The following is a 16784-nucleotide window of genomic DNA, read 5'->3' as shown; positions in this document are numbered from 1 at the left end:
CCTTTTCTCGACACCCTCTCCAGCATTTATTGTTTCTAGATTTTTTGATGATGGCCATTTTGACTGGTGTGAGATGATATCTCATTGTAGTTTTGATTTGCATTTCTCTAATGATTAATGACGTTGAGCATTCTTCCATGTGTATGTTGGCAGTCTGTATATCTTCTTGGAGAAATGTCTGTTTAGGTCTTCTGCCCATTTTTGGATTGGGTTGTTTGTATTTTTGTTATTGAGCTGCATGAGCTGCTTGTAAATTTTGGAGGTTAATCCTTTGTCAGTTGCTTCATTTGCAAATATTTTATCCCATTCTGAGGGTTGTCTTTTCGCCTTGCTTATGGTTTCCTTTGTTGTGCAAAAGCTTTGAAGTTTCATTAGGTCCCATTTGTTTATTTTTGTTTTTATTTCCATTTCTCTAGGAGGTGGGTCAAAAAGGACCTTGCTGTGATTTATGTCATAGACTGTTCTGCCTAAATTTTCCTCTAGGAGTTTGATAGTTTCTGGCCTTACATTTAGGTCTTTAATCCATTTTGAGTTTACTATTGTGTACGGTGTTAGGGAGTGATCTAATCTCATACTTTTACATGTACCTGTCCAGTTTTCCCAGGACCACTTACTGAAGAGGCTGTCCTTTCTCCACTGTACATTCCTGCCTCCTTTATCAAAGATAAGGTGACCATATGTGCGTGGGTTTATCTCTGAGCTTTCTATCCTGTTCCATTGATCTATCTTTCTGTTTTTGTGCCAGTACCATACTGTCTTGATTACTGTAGCTTTGTAGTATACTCTGAAGTCAGGGAGCCTGATTCCTCCAGCTCCATTTTTCATTCTCAAGATTGCTTTGGCTATTCGGGGTCTTTTGTGTTTCCACACAAATTGTGAAATTTTTTGTTCTAGTTCTGTGAAAACTGCCAGTGGTAGTTTGATAGGGATTGCGTTGAATATCTAGATTGCTTTGGGTAGTAGAGTCATTTTCACAATGTTGATTCTTCCAATCCAAGAACATGGTATATCTCTCCATCTATTTGTATCATCTTTAATTTCTTTCATTAGTGTCTTATAATTTTCTGCATACAGGTCTTTTGTCTCCTTTGGTAGGTTTATACCTAGATATTTTATTCTTTTTGTTGCAGTGGTAAATGGGAGTGTTTTCTTGATTTCTCTTTCAGATTTTTCGTTATTAGTGTATAGGAATGCCAGAGATTTCTGTGCATTAATTTTGTATCCTGCTACTTTACCAAATTCACTGATTAGCTCTAGTAGTTTTTTGGTAGCATTGTTAGGATTCTCTGTGCATAGTATCATGTCATTTGCAAACAGTGACAGCTTTACTTCTTCTTTCTGATTTGGATTCCTTTTACCTTTTCTTCTCTGATTGCTGTGGCTAAAACTGCCAAAACTATGTTGAATAAGAGTGGTGAGAGTGGGCACCCTTGTCTTGTTTCTGATCTTAGTGGAAATGTTTTCAGTTTTTCACCATTGAGGATGATGTTGGCTGTGGGTTTGTCATATATGGCCTTTATTATGTTGAAGAAAGTTCCCTCTTTGCCTACTTTCTGGAGGGTTTTTATCATAAATGGGTGTTGAATTTTGTTGAAAGCTTTCTCTGCATCTATTGAGATGACCACATGGTTTTTCTCCTTCAATTTGTTAATATGGTGTATCACATTGATTGATTTGCGTATATTGAAGAATCCTTGCAATCCTGGAATAAACCCCACTTGATCATGATGTATGATCCTTTTAATGTGCTGTTGGATTCTGTTTGCTAGTATTTTGTTGAGGATTTTTGCATCTATGTTCATCAGTGATATTGGCCTGTAGTTTTCTTTCTTTGTGAAATCCTTGTCTGGTTTTGGTATCAGGGTGATGGTGGCCTCGTAGAATGAGTTTGGGAGTGTTCCTCCCTCTGTTACATTTTGGAAGAGTTTGAGAAGGATAGGTTTTAGCTCTTCTACAAATGTTTGATAGAATTCGCCTGTGAAGCCATCTGTTTCTGGGCTTTTGTTTGTTGGAAGATTTTTTTCAGTTTCAGTCCTTGTGATTGGTCTGTTCATATTTTCTATTTCTTCCTGATTCAGTCTTGGCAGATTGTGCATTTCTAAGAATTTGTCCATTTCTTCCAGGTTGTCCATTTTATTGGCATAGAGTTGCTTGTAGTAACCTGTCATGATCTTTTGTATTTCTGCAGTGTCATTTGTTACTTCTCCTTTTTCATTTCTAATTCTATTGATTTGAGTCTTCTCCCTTTTTTTCTTGATGAGTCTGGCTAATGGTTTATCAATTTTGTTTATCTTTTCAAAGAACCTACTTTTAGTTTTATTGATCTTTGCTATTGTTTCCTTCATTTCTTTTTCATTTATTTCTGATCTGATCTTTATGATTTCTTTCCTTCTGCTAACTTTGGGTTTTTTTTGTTCTTTCTCTAATTGCTTTAGGTACAAGTTTAGGTTGTTTGTTCGAGATGTTTCCTGTTTCTTAAGGTAGGATTGTATTGCTATAAACTTCCCTCTTAGAACTGCTTTTGCTGCTTCCCATACGTTTTGGGTCGTCGTGTCTCCATTGTCATTTGTTTCTAGGTATTTTTTGATTTCCTCTTCGATTTCTTCAGTGATCACTTCGTTATTAAGTAGTGTATTGTTTAGCCTCCATGTGTTTGTATGTTTTACAGATCTTTTCCTGTAATTGATATCTGGTCTCATAGCATTGTGGTCAGAAAAGATACTTGATACAATTTCAGTTTTCTTAAATTTACGAAGCCTTGATTTGTGACCCAAGATATGATCTATCCTGGAGAATGTTCCATGAGCACTTGAGAAAAATGTGTATTCTGTTGTTTTTTGATGGAATGTCCTATAAATATCAATTAAGTCCATCTTGTTTAATGTATCATTTAAAGCTTGTGTTTCCTTATTTATTTTCATTTTGGATGATCTGTCTATTGGTGAAAGTGAGGTGTTAAAGTCCCCTACTATGAATGTGTTACTGTCGATTTCCCCTTTTATGGCTGTATTTGCCTTTTTTATTGAGGTGCTCCTGTGTTGGGTGCATAAATATTTACAATTGTTGTATCTTCTTCTTGGATTGATCCCTTGATCATTATGTAGTGTCTTCTTTGTCTCTTCTGATAGTCTTTATTTTAAAGTCTATTTTGTCTGATATGAGAATTGCTACTCCAGCTTTCTTTTGGTTTCCATTTGCATGGAGTATCTTTTTCCATCCCCTTACTTTCAGTCTGTATGTGTCCATAGGTCTGAAGTGGGTCTCTTATAGACAGCATATATATGGGTCTTGTTTTTGAATCCATTCAGCCAGTCTGTGTCTTTTGGTGGGAGCATTTAATCCATTTACATTTAAGGTAATTATCGATAAGTATGTTCCTATTCCCATTTTCTTAATTGTTTTGGGTGTGTTACTATAGGTCTTTTCCTTCTCTTGTGTTTCTTGCCTAGAGAAGATCCTTTAGCATTTGTTGTAAAGCTGGTTTGGTGGTGCTGAATTCTCTCAGCTTTTGCTTGTCTGTAAAGGTTTTAATTTCTCCATCAAATCTGAATCAGATCCTTGCTGGATAGAGTAATCTTGGTTGTAGGTTTTTCTCCTTCATCACTTTAAATAGGTCCCGACAGTCCCTTCTGGCTTGCAGAGTTTCTGCTGAAAGAGCAGCTGTTAACCTTATGGGGATTCCCTTATGTGTTATTTGTTGTTTTTCCCTTGCTGCTTTTAATATGTTTTCTGTGAATTTAATTTTTGACAGTTTGATTAATATGTGTCTTGGCGTGTTTCTCCTTGGATTTATCCTGTATGGGATTCTCTGTGCTTCCTGGACTTGATTGACTATCTCCTTTCCCATATTAGGGAAGTTTTCAACTATAATCTCTTCAAATATTTTCTCAGTCCCTTTCTTTTTCTCTTCTTCTTCTGGAACCCGTATAATTCGAATGTTGTGTGCGTTTAATGTTGTCCCAGAGGTCTCTGAGACTGTCCTCAGTTCTTTTCATTCTTTTTTCTTTACTCTGCTCTGCAGTAGTTATTTCCACTATTTTATCTTCCAGGTCACTTATCCGTTCTTCTGCCTCAGTTATTCTGCCATTGATCCCATCTAGAGTATTTTTAATTTCATTTATTGTGTTGTTCATCATTGCTTGTTTCATCTTTAGTTCTTCTAGGTCCTTGTTAAATGTTTCTTGCATTTTGTCTATTCTATTTCCAAGATTTTGGATCATCTTTACTATCATTATTCTGAATTCTGTTTCAGGTAGACTGCCTATTTCCTCTTCATTTGTTAGGTCTGGTGGGTTTTTATCTTCCTCCTTCATCTGCTGTGTAGTTTTGTGTCTTCTCATTTTGCTTATCTTCCTTTTTTTGGGGTCTCCATTTTGCAGGCTGCAGGTTCATAGTTCCCGTTGTTTTTGGTGTCTGTCCCCAGTGGCTAATGTTGGTTCAGTGGGTTGTGTAGGCTTCCTGGTGGAGGGGACTAGTGCCTGTGTTCTGGTGGATGAGGCTGGATCTTGTCTTTCTGGTGGGCAGGTCCACATCTGGTGGTGTGTTTTGGGGTGTCTGTGGCCTTATTATGATTTTAGGCAGCCTCTCTGCTAATGGGTGGGGTTGTGTTCCTGTCTTGCTAGTTGTTTGGCATAGGGTGTCCAGCACTGTAGCTTGCTGGTCGTTGAGTGAAGCTGGGTGTTGGTGTTGAGATGGAGATCTCTGGGAGATTTTCGCCATTTGATATTACGTGGAGCTGGGAGGTCTCTTGTGGACCAGTGTCCTGATGTTGCCTCTCCCACCTCAGAGGCACAGCACTGACTCCTGGCTGGAGCACCAAGAGCCTTTCATCCACACAGTGCCACCTGAGCAGGCAGCAAATCCACTGCCATTCTTTCCTTCTTAGTTTTCCTGAAATAAATTTGTTCTTTTGTTTATCTCATATAGTGAGAACTCCAGAAATGAGCAGCACAGGGTCAGTATGGCAGCTCCATAATGTCATCAGAGACCAGCCTCTTTCTGTTTTTGCTGCTAGAGTTGGAAGGTCTCCTGCAGAGGTGGGGGTGGCTGTCTGAAGCATACTTTTTATTAAAATTTGTTTTTAAGTTTTATTTATTTTTGGAAGTTTTTTTTTTTGAGTGTGTTTTTCATCCTTGAATCTAAACTCATACAGAGCATCATCTCTACCCTATTTAATGATTTTGAAACATATTTTTTAATATATTAAAGTCTTTAAAGTTAGAGATGAAAGAGCAATAGCTATTTTTCTCATTGTTGAATTTTTCAAAGGCAATCCTATTGGTTCACTTATGATCCTGTTCTGGCACTAACTAAAAATGAAGCAATTCAGAGTGAGACACTTACATTTTATTACATTCCAAATATTTTGAGACTATTTTTATTGAAATTTTATACTCAAATCATAGCTCTCTGGGAACAACCAATAAGTTAACGTCAAAACACAGAAAGTACTTCTAAGGTGGGAAAACGTCTATTTTCATTTGGCCTAATTAATACCTTATTCTCGTCAAAAGGCAAAGTTATAGATAATTAAAAGTAGGTTTTCCCTCTTTGGAGGAAAGGGAGTATTGGGCATGTCCTGGTCACTTTTTCTTTCCTTTCTGTTTTTTTTTTGTGTCTGGAGCCGGGACCTTCTTTTCTGGCTCTAGCCGGATCGCGGCTTCCTCCGCAGCCTGAGACTCCAATCTTTGCCGCTCAGCTTCCAGTAACTTTTTTCTGTACTGTTCCCGGATATTGAAGATCTTCTGCCGGGCTTCATCTAAGGAGTCCTAATCCAAACAAACAAACAAATAAACAAAAAACCCAAGCAAATATGATCGACTGATAGAGCCTTATGGTTCCATAAAAAACTGCACTCCCTTTCCTCAGGCCAACAGAATCATGTAGGAAATTATTGAAGAAAGATGAAAATTAGGTTATGGTCGCAAATGTTTCTTAGTGCATAAAACATGAGATATCAAAGGGCACATGAGATTTTACAGAATGGTAAATAAAAGAGTCAGGAGAAAAATAAAGAGAAAGGTGAAGAAAGAAATGAGCAGGGATTTTGACAAAGCAACTATCTGCTTTAAATGAATTCAGGCCTAATCTGTATAAAATATGCAGCCGGTGTGTCTCTCACAGTAACTGTGCTCAGTAAATTACTAGTTCCCCATACGTATTCTAACCCTGACAAAATATATCTGATTTGTACTTGAAGAACTTTAGGTGGTATCTTTTTTCTTCCTCTCACTTACTTCAGCTTCACTTCTTAACGTGGCTGGTGCCAGCGATTTCTGAGCCTTTGGGGCATTCTGTGTAGCAAACTGGGTTGACTCTTAAGAGTTTTTCTACTGCCAGCTTAGGATTTGGCTACTTCAAGCCTGTTAATGCAATCTTCCTTCAGCTACTTTCCGACTTCACAAATATTTTGCTATTGTCTCTGCTTCCATTCTTCCCATTTTGTGGATAAATTTTCAATAGTGTATTTTAGAGGGATTTTAGGGAGTGAGTAAAATAGATGTGTATAATTAATTTGCCAATTTTCTGAGAAGTTGGGAACTAAATGTTTTCAAGACTTCTTTCTACCTGGTTACAATATGATTCTATGACACCTTTTTAATATTACAGAAGAATTTGTCAATTGTGATCCAAGTATATGCCCTTTTAGACTCACCCGCATCTCCCCGTACATCTCCAGAACTCGCCCCTTTACTTTAAGCCTTTCTTCTTGCTCAATATCACGAATGCTAAGGAGTCTGGTCCTATATTGTCGAAACTGATGGACCTCCTCTGCCTTTTGCATTGCTTGCTGCTGATTCAGCTCATCCGTTTGCAGCAGAGGATCAGTATTTGTTTTTCTTGATATAAAAACATCAAAAGAGATACATAAGTCATTTGGGAACTCTAGCATGAACTTTAGCACTCAAATAATTTAAAATCATATCAGTAGGGTGGTGGTCTGAATCAAATCAAATATCAGGAACAGAAAGAATAAATCATTATTTTTACATGGGCTAGGCTCCATTTATTAAGTCACTAATATTTTAGGAAATTATTTTAGGAAAATACCAGCAAAATTAGATGTACTATTTGAAGAGGTGTTTGTGGAATTGGTGTGCGAAGCTATGAGAATATTTTGTAGGTGTTTTCTTTTTAATTTATGAAGCTAAGTAGATTTGAAAATGTTTTCAAATTGATAAATGTGCTTGAGTAACTATCTCTATTAATCCTATTGTTTAGTTCTTAAGAAAATTCAATCTAATTAAATAATAGCAGCAGGTATGATGGGATTTTTCTGCAGCTCAACTCACCTTAACTAGGCTACAAATTAAATCTTTACAGAAAACATTTAAATGCTTTTATAACTGACTTAATAAAACATTTGTTAAATTTAATATATAAATTCTGTACTTCTAAAAATTCAAATACACTTAAAATATATTAAGCATTTAATTTCAAATTTTCTGTTGTTTAGCAACTGCCTATTGACAATCTATCCAAAATTCTATGAACACAGATATGTGCATTAACCATGTTTATTAAAACTTACCGTACATATTGACTTAAGTCTACACATTCTAGTTTTTTTCGAATAAGTTGGGGAGGCATTTCCAAAATAGTTGGGGATCGTGAACGAGGCCCTGTTGTAAAAAAAAAAAAAAAAAAGTCCTAGGCTTTCAAGAAAGAATCAATAATGACTAACTAAACGATTGTATATCTTGTTTAAATTGACAATATTTTGGACTTGCCTTGTTTAATACGATTTTAATGTGGTTTAATGACTTTATTGAAACATAATTATATTTTATGTTTATCCTCTAGCTGGTGTAACTATACTTACAGTTAAATGAAGGAGATGACAAAATGAATATAGAAAAAGATAAATATGCTCTATAAGAAGAGTAACAAAATTACTCTAATTACAGTTAAATGAAAGCAGAGACCTAAAAAGGTCATATTTTGTTACAAAATTTCATTATAAACAAGTTAAATAAACTAATATTTAAAGAGCTTGGTATATCCGTGAAAGCTATGCGAAGCACTATGGGGGTGGGATATAAAAATGTTTTCAGACACAGTATCCTATCCTCAAGAAAGTTTTAGTCCAGTAGAGTAGGCAATATATAACAGGTGAACGCTGAAAATCAAATATCAGGAGATTTTTACCCCACGGACTCAAGAACCCACAAGAATAGTTTTAAGAAAGAAATTTTAGAGACTAAGATATTAACCATTCAGCCTTTCCAGCCCATTTAGTCTCTCTTTTTAAAAAATTATTGAAGTGTAATTTACATACCATAAAAATTACCAATTTTAAAAGTATAATTCAATATGTTTTAGTAAATTTACAGAGTTATGCAACCAGCACCAAAACCCTGTTTCAAAACATTTCAGTTATCCAAATAAATTCTTTTGTGCCCTCTTAAAGTCACTCTGCATTCCCACCACAAGCCCCAGGCTTTCTGTCTCTGTAGATTTGCCTTTCCTGGATATTTCATGCAAGTAGGAATCAAAAAATTAACTTTTTAAGAAACTGTCAAATCATAGTGTTTTGATTATTGTTAGCTTCATAATAAATTCTGAAATCATGAAGGTAAAATCCTTCCTCTTGGTTCTTTATGAAAATTATTTTGGTCATTCTGGGTATTTGCATTTTCATATAAGTTTTGGGATCAGCTTGTCAAATTCTGTAAAATGTCTACTAGGATTTTGATAGAAATTTATAGATCACTATAAATTTGATCTATCTAAATTCAGTATCTAAATTCAGATACACTGAATTTATAGATCAATTTAGGGAGAATTAATATCTTACTATATTGAGTCTTCTAGCCCCAAAGCATGGACTGCCTCTGTCTTTATTTAGATCTTTCAAAATTTCCTTCAGAAATGTTTTGTAATTTTCAGTATACAGGCCTTGCACTTTTGTTAAATTTAGTTCCATATATTTATTATTGATGCTATTGTGAATGAAATTGTCTTCTTAATTTCATTTTTTGATTGCTCATTGAAATGTAGAAATAAAAATATATTAATCTTCTATCATGTGACCTCACCAAACTCACTTGTTAGTTCTAGATGATATTCTTGGTTCTTTTCCCATGATTTCTTAGGATTTTCAATATACAGGATCAATTTGTCTGACAACACAGTTTTATTTCTTCCTTTCTGATATGGATGTATGGATAAAGTGGACATCCTATGTTCCTGAAGGTTGAAATCACTATATCTGCTTTGTTACACAGATCTCTTTATTTAATTTTTGGCTTACTTTTTGCTTTTCCTGACCAGTGTCACAGTCTCAAGCAGCTGTGATGTTGGCTATTCCAATTGTTTGCCACCAAGTTCACTATTCCTTGCAACAATATCCATGGGCATAGAACTTTTCCATGGAGCCTCAAATCAGGTAAATCCTTTTTAGCATTGGCAGCAAGACTGCTGGTTCTCCTGGCTACCACGCTACAGACCTTGGGGCTGATGAGGGAACCCCACGTTAATATGCAATAGTTGGTAGGCTAACTGTGGTAGACAGACTAATGGACCTCCGAGGATATCCATGTTCTAACCTCTGAAGCCTATGAATATGCTACCATACAAGGACTTTGCAGATGCAATTAAGGATCTCAAGATGGGACGATAATGCTGTATTAGTCAGCTGGACTAAACCCTTGTAAGGGAAAGAGAGGAATGTAGAAAAGATAGAATCCAAGAAGGAGATGAAGTGATGGTCATAGAGGAAAGAGAGAGAGGGGGAAGGAAAGAGAGACAGAGGGATTTGAAGATGCTCTGCTGCTGGCCTTGAATATAAGGAAGGAGCCGTAAGCCAGAGTCAATGGCCCTAGAAGCTGAAAATGGAAACCGATCCCCTCCAAGGGCCTCCAGGAGGAATGCTGCCCTGCCAACAGCTTAACTTTAGAATTTCTGCCCTCTAGAACTGCAAGAAGTTTGTGTTAAGTCACTAAATTTGTGGTTATTTCTTACCGAAGTAACAAGAAATTTATCCAACTAAGTTAATTTATTTTTTTGTTTAATAAATATTTTTCATTTAGTTGTACACCCTCAGAATTTTGAAATGTTTCTTAATCTTTTCCCATTTATCATTGCTTTTGGGGAGAGGATATGTCAAGTCTTCACTCTGCCATGCAAAAAATCCTGCCCTCCCACTGGCTGTTTAATCTTGCTTTTCACGTGTGGTTGGAATAGTCTCCAGGAATATTGTAAAGTGTTTAATTTATAACAACTTGTTAAAAGGGATTATTCATAGAAATATAATCTAATGTAAAACTTTAAAAATGTAAAAAACAGTAACATCAAATTTTTCAAAACTATTTTTTCAAAAATATCATGCTTTTATAGGCATGATACCCTTGAGAAATAAAGAATATAGTAGGACAAACCCTAACTCTGCACCATTATTGAAACATAAATTCAGTCATGTTTTTCACTTTATAACATTAAATAAAACATTCCTGAAATATTGCATCTTATATACAATATGACTCTTCTAGAAACCAGTGGTTAATAACTTTTCTTTTTTCATCATGGTTGCTCTGTGATCTTAGATTTCTAAAGTTCATTTGTTTTTCTTATGAACCTATCTACTTTTGTTGCATATATTTTTGGCATTTCAAACTTGAATTGTTTCTGAAAGACACCAACTCCGCTGACTCTGACTGGAAAGAAAATGTTTTTGATTAATTGGATATTTGTGTTCTCTTGCATCCTGCCAAATAATACGTATTTAAACAGGGAGGGTATGAAAGGGGAAGAGAAGGTTAATCTTCATTTTCACTTATAAAATTGTTGTATCAGAATAGGGTGTAAGTGTAGTATGATCTTGGACCTCTAGAACAGTGCAACTCCAAGTGTGTGCCCATGCATGCATGTGTGTGTGTGCACGCATCATCCGTCTGCCAACTGGTACTCTGTGGGATAAGCTCTGAAAGTGAGAGTATGCATTTAGAGATATTTTTACAGCAATTGGTCATCACTGGGTCATTTTATTATATTTTATAAAAGTTTCAGTTTGCAACAGAATCGGCAGAAAACTTCTTTCATCATAGATTGTAAGAAAATAGCTGTTTAAAAGAAATGGTGAAGAATAGTTTGTTTGATTGATTGTGAAGCCTGGGGAAAAGATTGGGACTAAAGACAAAGATCACCTCCAACCGTTGGAAGAGGCACTTTCCAGAGGCCTCCAGAAATAAAAGGGAAGTTGAAAAAGCAAAGTTTGAACTCTTGACCTCGATGATGGCTTGGTGTTGAGAAAGAATGCATAAGAGTGAAATCCATAATGATATTATTTACATGTCCTCTGGCATTATGAAGGAGGTTGTTCTAAGTTACCTACTATATATGAAAATAGAAAGTAGCAAGAATAAGGTAGCATTTTGGGAGTCACAAATAAATGAGTACATAAATATACATATATGTATATATGTATATAAATGTAGAGGCCAGAGCATGTAAATCTCTCACAAGGACTGTAATCTCCTATGGGCGATGCTTCCTCAGGAGTGAGGGCCAATCTGTGGTGCACCAACAGCAGAGGTGAGAGCAACACACAAAGTTCCAGAGAACAGCTAGATAGCCGGACCCATGATTTTCAAGCAGGATTCCTTCTAGAGCAACAGTACGTGGGGTACATGGCAGTGTTTCAGTGCCATAGGATGTACTAGAACCATACAATAGCACACCTCTTCTTGGTGGGAGGGGGAGTAAATTTCTGTTGATGGTGTGTAATTCAACTTATCATATATTGAAATAAAATTGTAATAAAACATACTTAAGAATGCTTGGAAGCATTTTTTGCTTGAGGACAGCAAAAAATTAAAATAAAATTGTAATGTATTAAAATAAAATTGTAATAAAACATACTTAGGTTATATTAAAATAAAAATAAAATATATTAAATAAAACTAATAAAATATTAAAATATAAAATTAAAATATATTAAAATAAAATTGTAATAAAACATACTTAAGAATGCTTTGAAGCATTTTTTGCTTGAGGACAGGCTGCTTTGGCCTCTAGGTCTTCCACCCCTGCTCACTCTTATCTTTCTTCTCTGTTTCCTGACCCCTCCTTATTACCCCAAAATGCACCCCAATAATGGGTTAATATCTAAAATATATAAACTGCTCATACGACCCAATATAAAAAAAACAACCAAACAACCTGATTAAAATGTACAGAAGACCTGAATAGACATTTTTCCAAAGAAGACATACAGATGACCAACAGGCACATGAAAAGATGCTCAATATGCTAATCATCAGAGAAATGCAAATCAAAACCACAATGAGGTAGGTATCACCTCACACCTGTTGAATGACTATCATCAAAAAGACTACAAATAACAAATGTTGGCAAGGATGTGGAGAAAAGGGAACCCTTGTACACTGCTGGTGGGAATGTGAGTTGGTGAAGCCACTGTGGAAAACAGTCTGGAGGTTCCTTGAAAAACTAAAAATAGAGCTACCATATGATCCAGCAATTCCACTCCTGCATATATATCTGAAGAAAATGAAAACACTATTTCAAAAAGATTCATGCACCCCAATATGCACATGTTCACAGCAGCAATATTTACAATAGCCAAAATATGGAAGCAACCGAGGTGTCCATCAACAGATGAATGGATAAAGAAGATGTGGTGTGTGTGTGTGTGTATATATATATATATATATATATATATAATGGAAAACTTTGTGTTAGAATAGAGATTTTAGAACATTTTAGAAACCAAATATTTAAAATTTGTTATAAAAGATGTAGTATACTATAGATCAAACTGTTTTTAGTGACAACTGTATATGCGATCTGTGCATTTTTAGTATTCGTAGACACAGAAAACTGTGAAAATATAACTGCTACTTAAAACTATGTGAAAATATAACTGCTACTTAAAAATTTAAAAATAAATTTCCCACTTTTATCTTTAGGTTAAGTATTTAGTAATCAGGTCCTTGAGCAGATTACCAACTCTGATAATCAAAATGAAGACCTGTACACATATTTTTCTATGTTTAACCCTAGCCATCATGTGCTTAACTATCTTTTCCAGAATTTTTATTTTAAGATATGTGTTTATCCTACCAATAAAGGCAATACTTACTGATATTTTCCTTCTGCATGCTCTGCTCACGCTCTTCCTTCCCTGTGGGGGATGATCCTTCACTTTCACTACTTGTTGATTTTGCCAGATCCTTGAAGCCCTTGTTTGTCTGCCACTTCTTCCACAGCATACTCCCTGATAGTACAGTCTCTCTGTTATCTAAACTCATGGAATTCTTTGTATCTGACTCTTTTATGGCACTTGAAGGTGTTTCTACTAAATATGATATATGCATTACCGAAAAAACTTGCATTCTATGAAATCACATACAAAAATAGCGAGACATAGAATACATAAATACGTAAAGCTCAGAAACAGGAAAAATTAATTCATGGTCATAGAGATCAAATAGTTACTTTCAGGAAGGAAAAGGCTGGGAAAGAGAATGAAGAGGACTATTGGGGTGTATTAAGGGTTTTTTATCTTGATCTAAATGGGGTGGCTCCTGAATATACACACATATGAAAATACATCAAGCTGTGCAATTAAGATTTGTACCTTTTTTGCCTGTATGTTACATGATAAGGTCAGCCTTCTCTGAGCTCTGTTCTCCACTAGGCCTTGTCCTTGACTTGTGATGAATCCCAGTTTTAGCCAGGAATCCTGCCAAACTAGTTTATCAAGAATCCCCCTACTCTTGATATCCAATTAAACTCCTCTTCCTCCACACTTGATATTTAATCAAATTTCTCTTCCCTGACGTTTGATACCTAACCAAATTCCTGTAAGTAATTTTTCATCCACTCCCTGCTAGTTAGTTATAAATCCTCACTTGTTTCTGTTGTTTTCAGAGTTGAGTTCAATCTCTCCCCTATTGCAATAGTCATAAATAAAATCTTCTTTGACATTTTTAACGTGTCCAGTGCAATAAATTTCCTTTTACATACAAATTAGCACAACATTTAAAAAATTAATAATAAAATCTAGAGCCTAAAGAAAAAGAACTGTATTCTATTCACCTTTATATTCTATTCACCTTTATATTCCTAACATTACATTAAACTCTACCAATTAGAGGAGTGAGTACTTTAGGGGTTAGAAATATTTCAAATCCCAACTTGGTCACTTTTTAGATGTATGGCATAGGAAGAATAAGGTGACCATCTGAGCTTTGGTCTCTAAATCTACAAAATGGAAATAGTAAGGTCTACCTCATAGTTGCTGTAGGTTAAAGTGAGATAATAAACATAAAGCACTTTGAGCAGTGCCCATCCCAGAATAACAGGATTGGGGTGATATTTATTTTTTGTCCCCTTCACATGAAATGTTAAGGGACATTACTTTTATAACAATTATTGAGTTATACTCCTGAAGATGTAAAAGTGGAAAAGCACGATTTGGGATGTGAATGTCTTCAGCCTCCCTGGACAACTCAGCATGGTGATAGATGGAGGTATAGCCAAGTGTTTGTGGGAAGAGCCCTGGGGTGATGGAGAGCTCTGTCTGCATGCTGCCTCTGTCCCTGGGTAGCTTGTGAATTTAGCAAATTACTCTGGGCCTGGGTCCTTACTGGCAAGTTGGAAATAATATTTATATCAGTGAGTTGATGTGAGTATTGGATGAAATAATTAGTATTTTATAGCTCCAGGCCCATGGCAAATTGTTCACTGAAAGTAGTTAGCTTTCTTACTTTGATTCTTATTGCTATTGTTTATTGCTATTGCGATTAGAAAGGTGCCAGATTTATAGTTGTGAGCCTGCCTTCAAGTTCACATACTGCTACCTTCTAATGAGGGTTTCATCTTTTTTTCATCTTATTTCTGGTTTCATCTTTTCTTAAATGGGGAAGATTATATCTACTTGGGGACAAAGTGAACACCTGCTTGGTAAAAAGAAAATGCTTGAGAATCTATTTTCTTACAAACCTGTCTATAACTTTACAATCCTATAATGAAATAGATTCTGAAATTTTTCTTTTTACCAAGCATGAGTTGCTGACTAGCTTTGAAGAGGTGCAAGTAACAGCTCCGTGCTTGGGGCAGCTGGGGTAGGGTTCACTGACCTTCTTCCCCTTCTTTGGTTTGGCTTTCAGACATAGGCACACACTCAGCATCAGGTGTTTTCTTAATGAACCGGCTGAGATAATGGAGACGCGCCTGGGCAGCCTAAAGGACAGACATTATCAACACACATTACAGGCAACACCATCTCAACAGTACTCAAAAGACACAGGAAAATGTGAATGAATACGGCAGTCTGAACCAGACCGGCTCTTATGAATTACCAAAGAAAAACTCCAATTCTGAACCATCCATGATCTTGACAGTGATTTGTGAGAACTAATGAAGAAGTCCTAAAACTCATACGCTGTGCATGCTAGCTTAGATCCAGGTGCTCTTGAACCTTTTTCATCTGCCTCAATAACCCTGAGTTGGGGACATGAAGCACATATAAATAATAATGTTTCACTATGGCAATGATTCTTATCTAAAATATAGAGAGGAGGAATCATGAGGTATGTGTATTCCACAAGGGCAGCACATGATTTTTCTCTATCTAAGCACATGAAAGCACATATTAAACATTTTTATGCTTTCTTAGTTGGGAGTGTTAAGGACAGAGTGTTAATCCCAGATGATGTGAAAGGACAAGGCTACCTACAGTTTGGGCCATAAGTGGCACCATTATGTGCCTTGCTTTTGGAAGTCATCTGGGTATCCGGATAATAACATTTCACTATGTGTTCAAATGTGGTCTTAATATTTAGTTAGTTGATGCCTGACAAAATTCCAGATACTTCCTAAAGGAAAGACTATGTTGTTTCACCAATATGGCTCTTGCTTCAGACCACGCCCAAGGAATGAAAGGTAAAAGGACAACTTTTCAAACTCAGGTAACCTTGATCGATCTTCCTGGTTCAGTCATCTCCCAGGCCTGCTTCATGGCTCGGATTTCATCTGCTCGTTCTGTATCTTTTTTCACTTCAAAAAAGTCTGCTTCATTGTATTCAGTGACCAACCTCAAAATCCAGTAGGGTTTATTTGGGTCTTCTTGTTGAGGGTGAGCAGTGGGTATCTGGCAAAGTAAAGTAAAAACCTTGGGGTCAGATGCTTTCCTCCTTTCAAAAGGATCTAGATTTTACCCTGTGACCCATAATTTCACTTAAGTATTTAAGCCAAGAGAAAGGAAAACATATATTCACAAAAAGATTTGAAAAGAATATTTATTATAGCCTCATTCTTATTAGCCTAAAAAGGGGAAACAATATAAATATCTGTCAACTGATGAATAGATAAACAAATTGTAGTATGTTCATACATGGACTACTACTTAACATTAAAAAGTAATAAACTATTAATGCATACCACAGTGTGGTTGAATTCCACAGACAGACATTATACAGAAATAAAGAAGTTGAGCACAAAAGAGTACTTCTTGTATGAATCATTTGTATGAAATTCCAGAACAGGCAAAATTTGCCTGGGGGAGAGGTATGGGGATGACAGAATCCACTGCAAAGAGGTTTTAAGGGAATTTCTAAGCTTATGGAAATGATCTATAATCTAAACCTTGATAGAGATGTGGGTTACATGGTGAATTCACTTGTCAAAACTCACTGAATTGCACATTTAAGATTGTTGCATATCACTCTATGCAAATTTCACCTAAAAACTGTAAATAAAAATAATTCTAAATTGCACTTAGGCTCACTCATACCATCTCTTTACAAGAATGAGGGCAAGAA

The 16784-nt window shown here is 35.8% G+C and overlaps 1 protein-coding gene across 1 annotated transcript in view; it reads right to left on the bottom strand.

Moving 5' to 3' along the window:
* Positions 1 to 5374: 5374 nt before the first annotated feature.
* The window catches only part of ADGB (androglobin), a 188165-nt gene continuing 176755 nt past the window's right edge, over positions 5375 to 16784 (bottom strand). Inside the window, exons 32-37 of the mRNA XM_073789314.1 lie at positions 15938 to 16114; positions 15102 to 15204; positions 13100 to 13234; positions 7532 to 7622; positions 6656 to 6839; positions 5375 to 5768 (exon numbers count right to left, since the gene is read on the bottom strand). Coding sequence (XP_073645415.1) covers positions 5583 to 5768; positions 6656 to 6839; positions 7532 to 7622; positions 13100 to 13234; positions 15102 to 15204; positions 15938 to 16114 — 876 coding nt within the window. The 3' untranslated portion in view covers positions 5375 to 5582. The remainder of the gene's footprint in view (positions 5769 to 6655; positions 6840 to 7531; positions 7623 to 13099; positions 13235 to 15101; positions 15205 to 15937; positions 16115 to 16784) is intronic.

The sequence above is a fragment of the Tursiops truncatus genome, chromosome 12 (genome assembly GCF_011762595.2).
Source record: "Tursiops truncatus isolate mTurTru1 chromosome 12, mTurTru1.mat.Y, whole genome shotgun sequence".
In the NCBI taxonomy this organism is placed as follows: domain Eukaryota; kingdom Metazoa; phylum Chordata; class Mammalia; order Artiodactyla; family Delphinidae; genus Tursiops; species Tursiops truncatus.
This window is presented reverse-complemented; position numbering and strand designations above follow the sequence as displayed.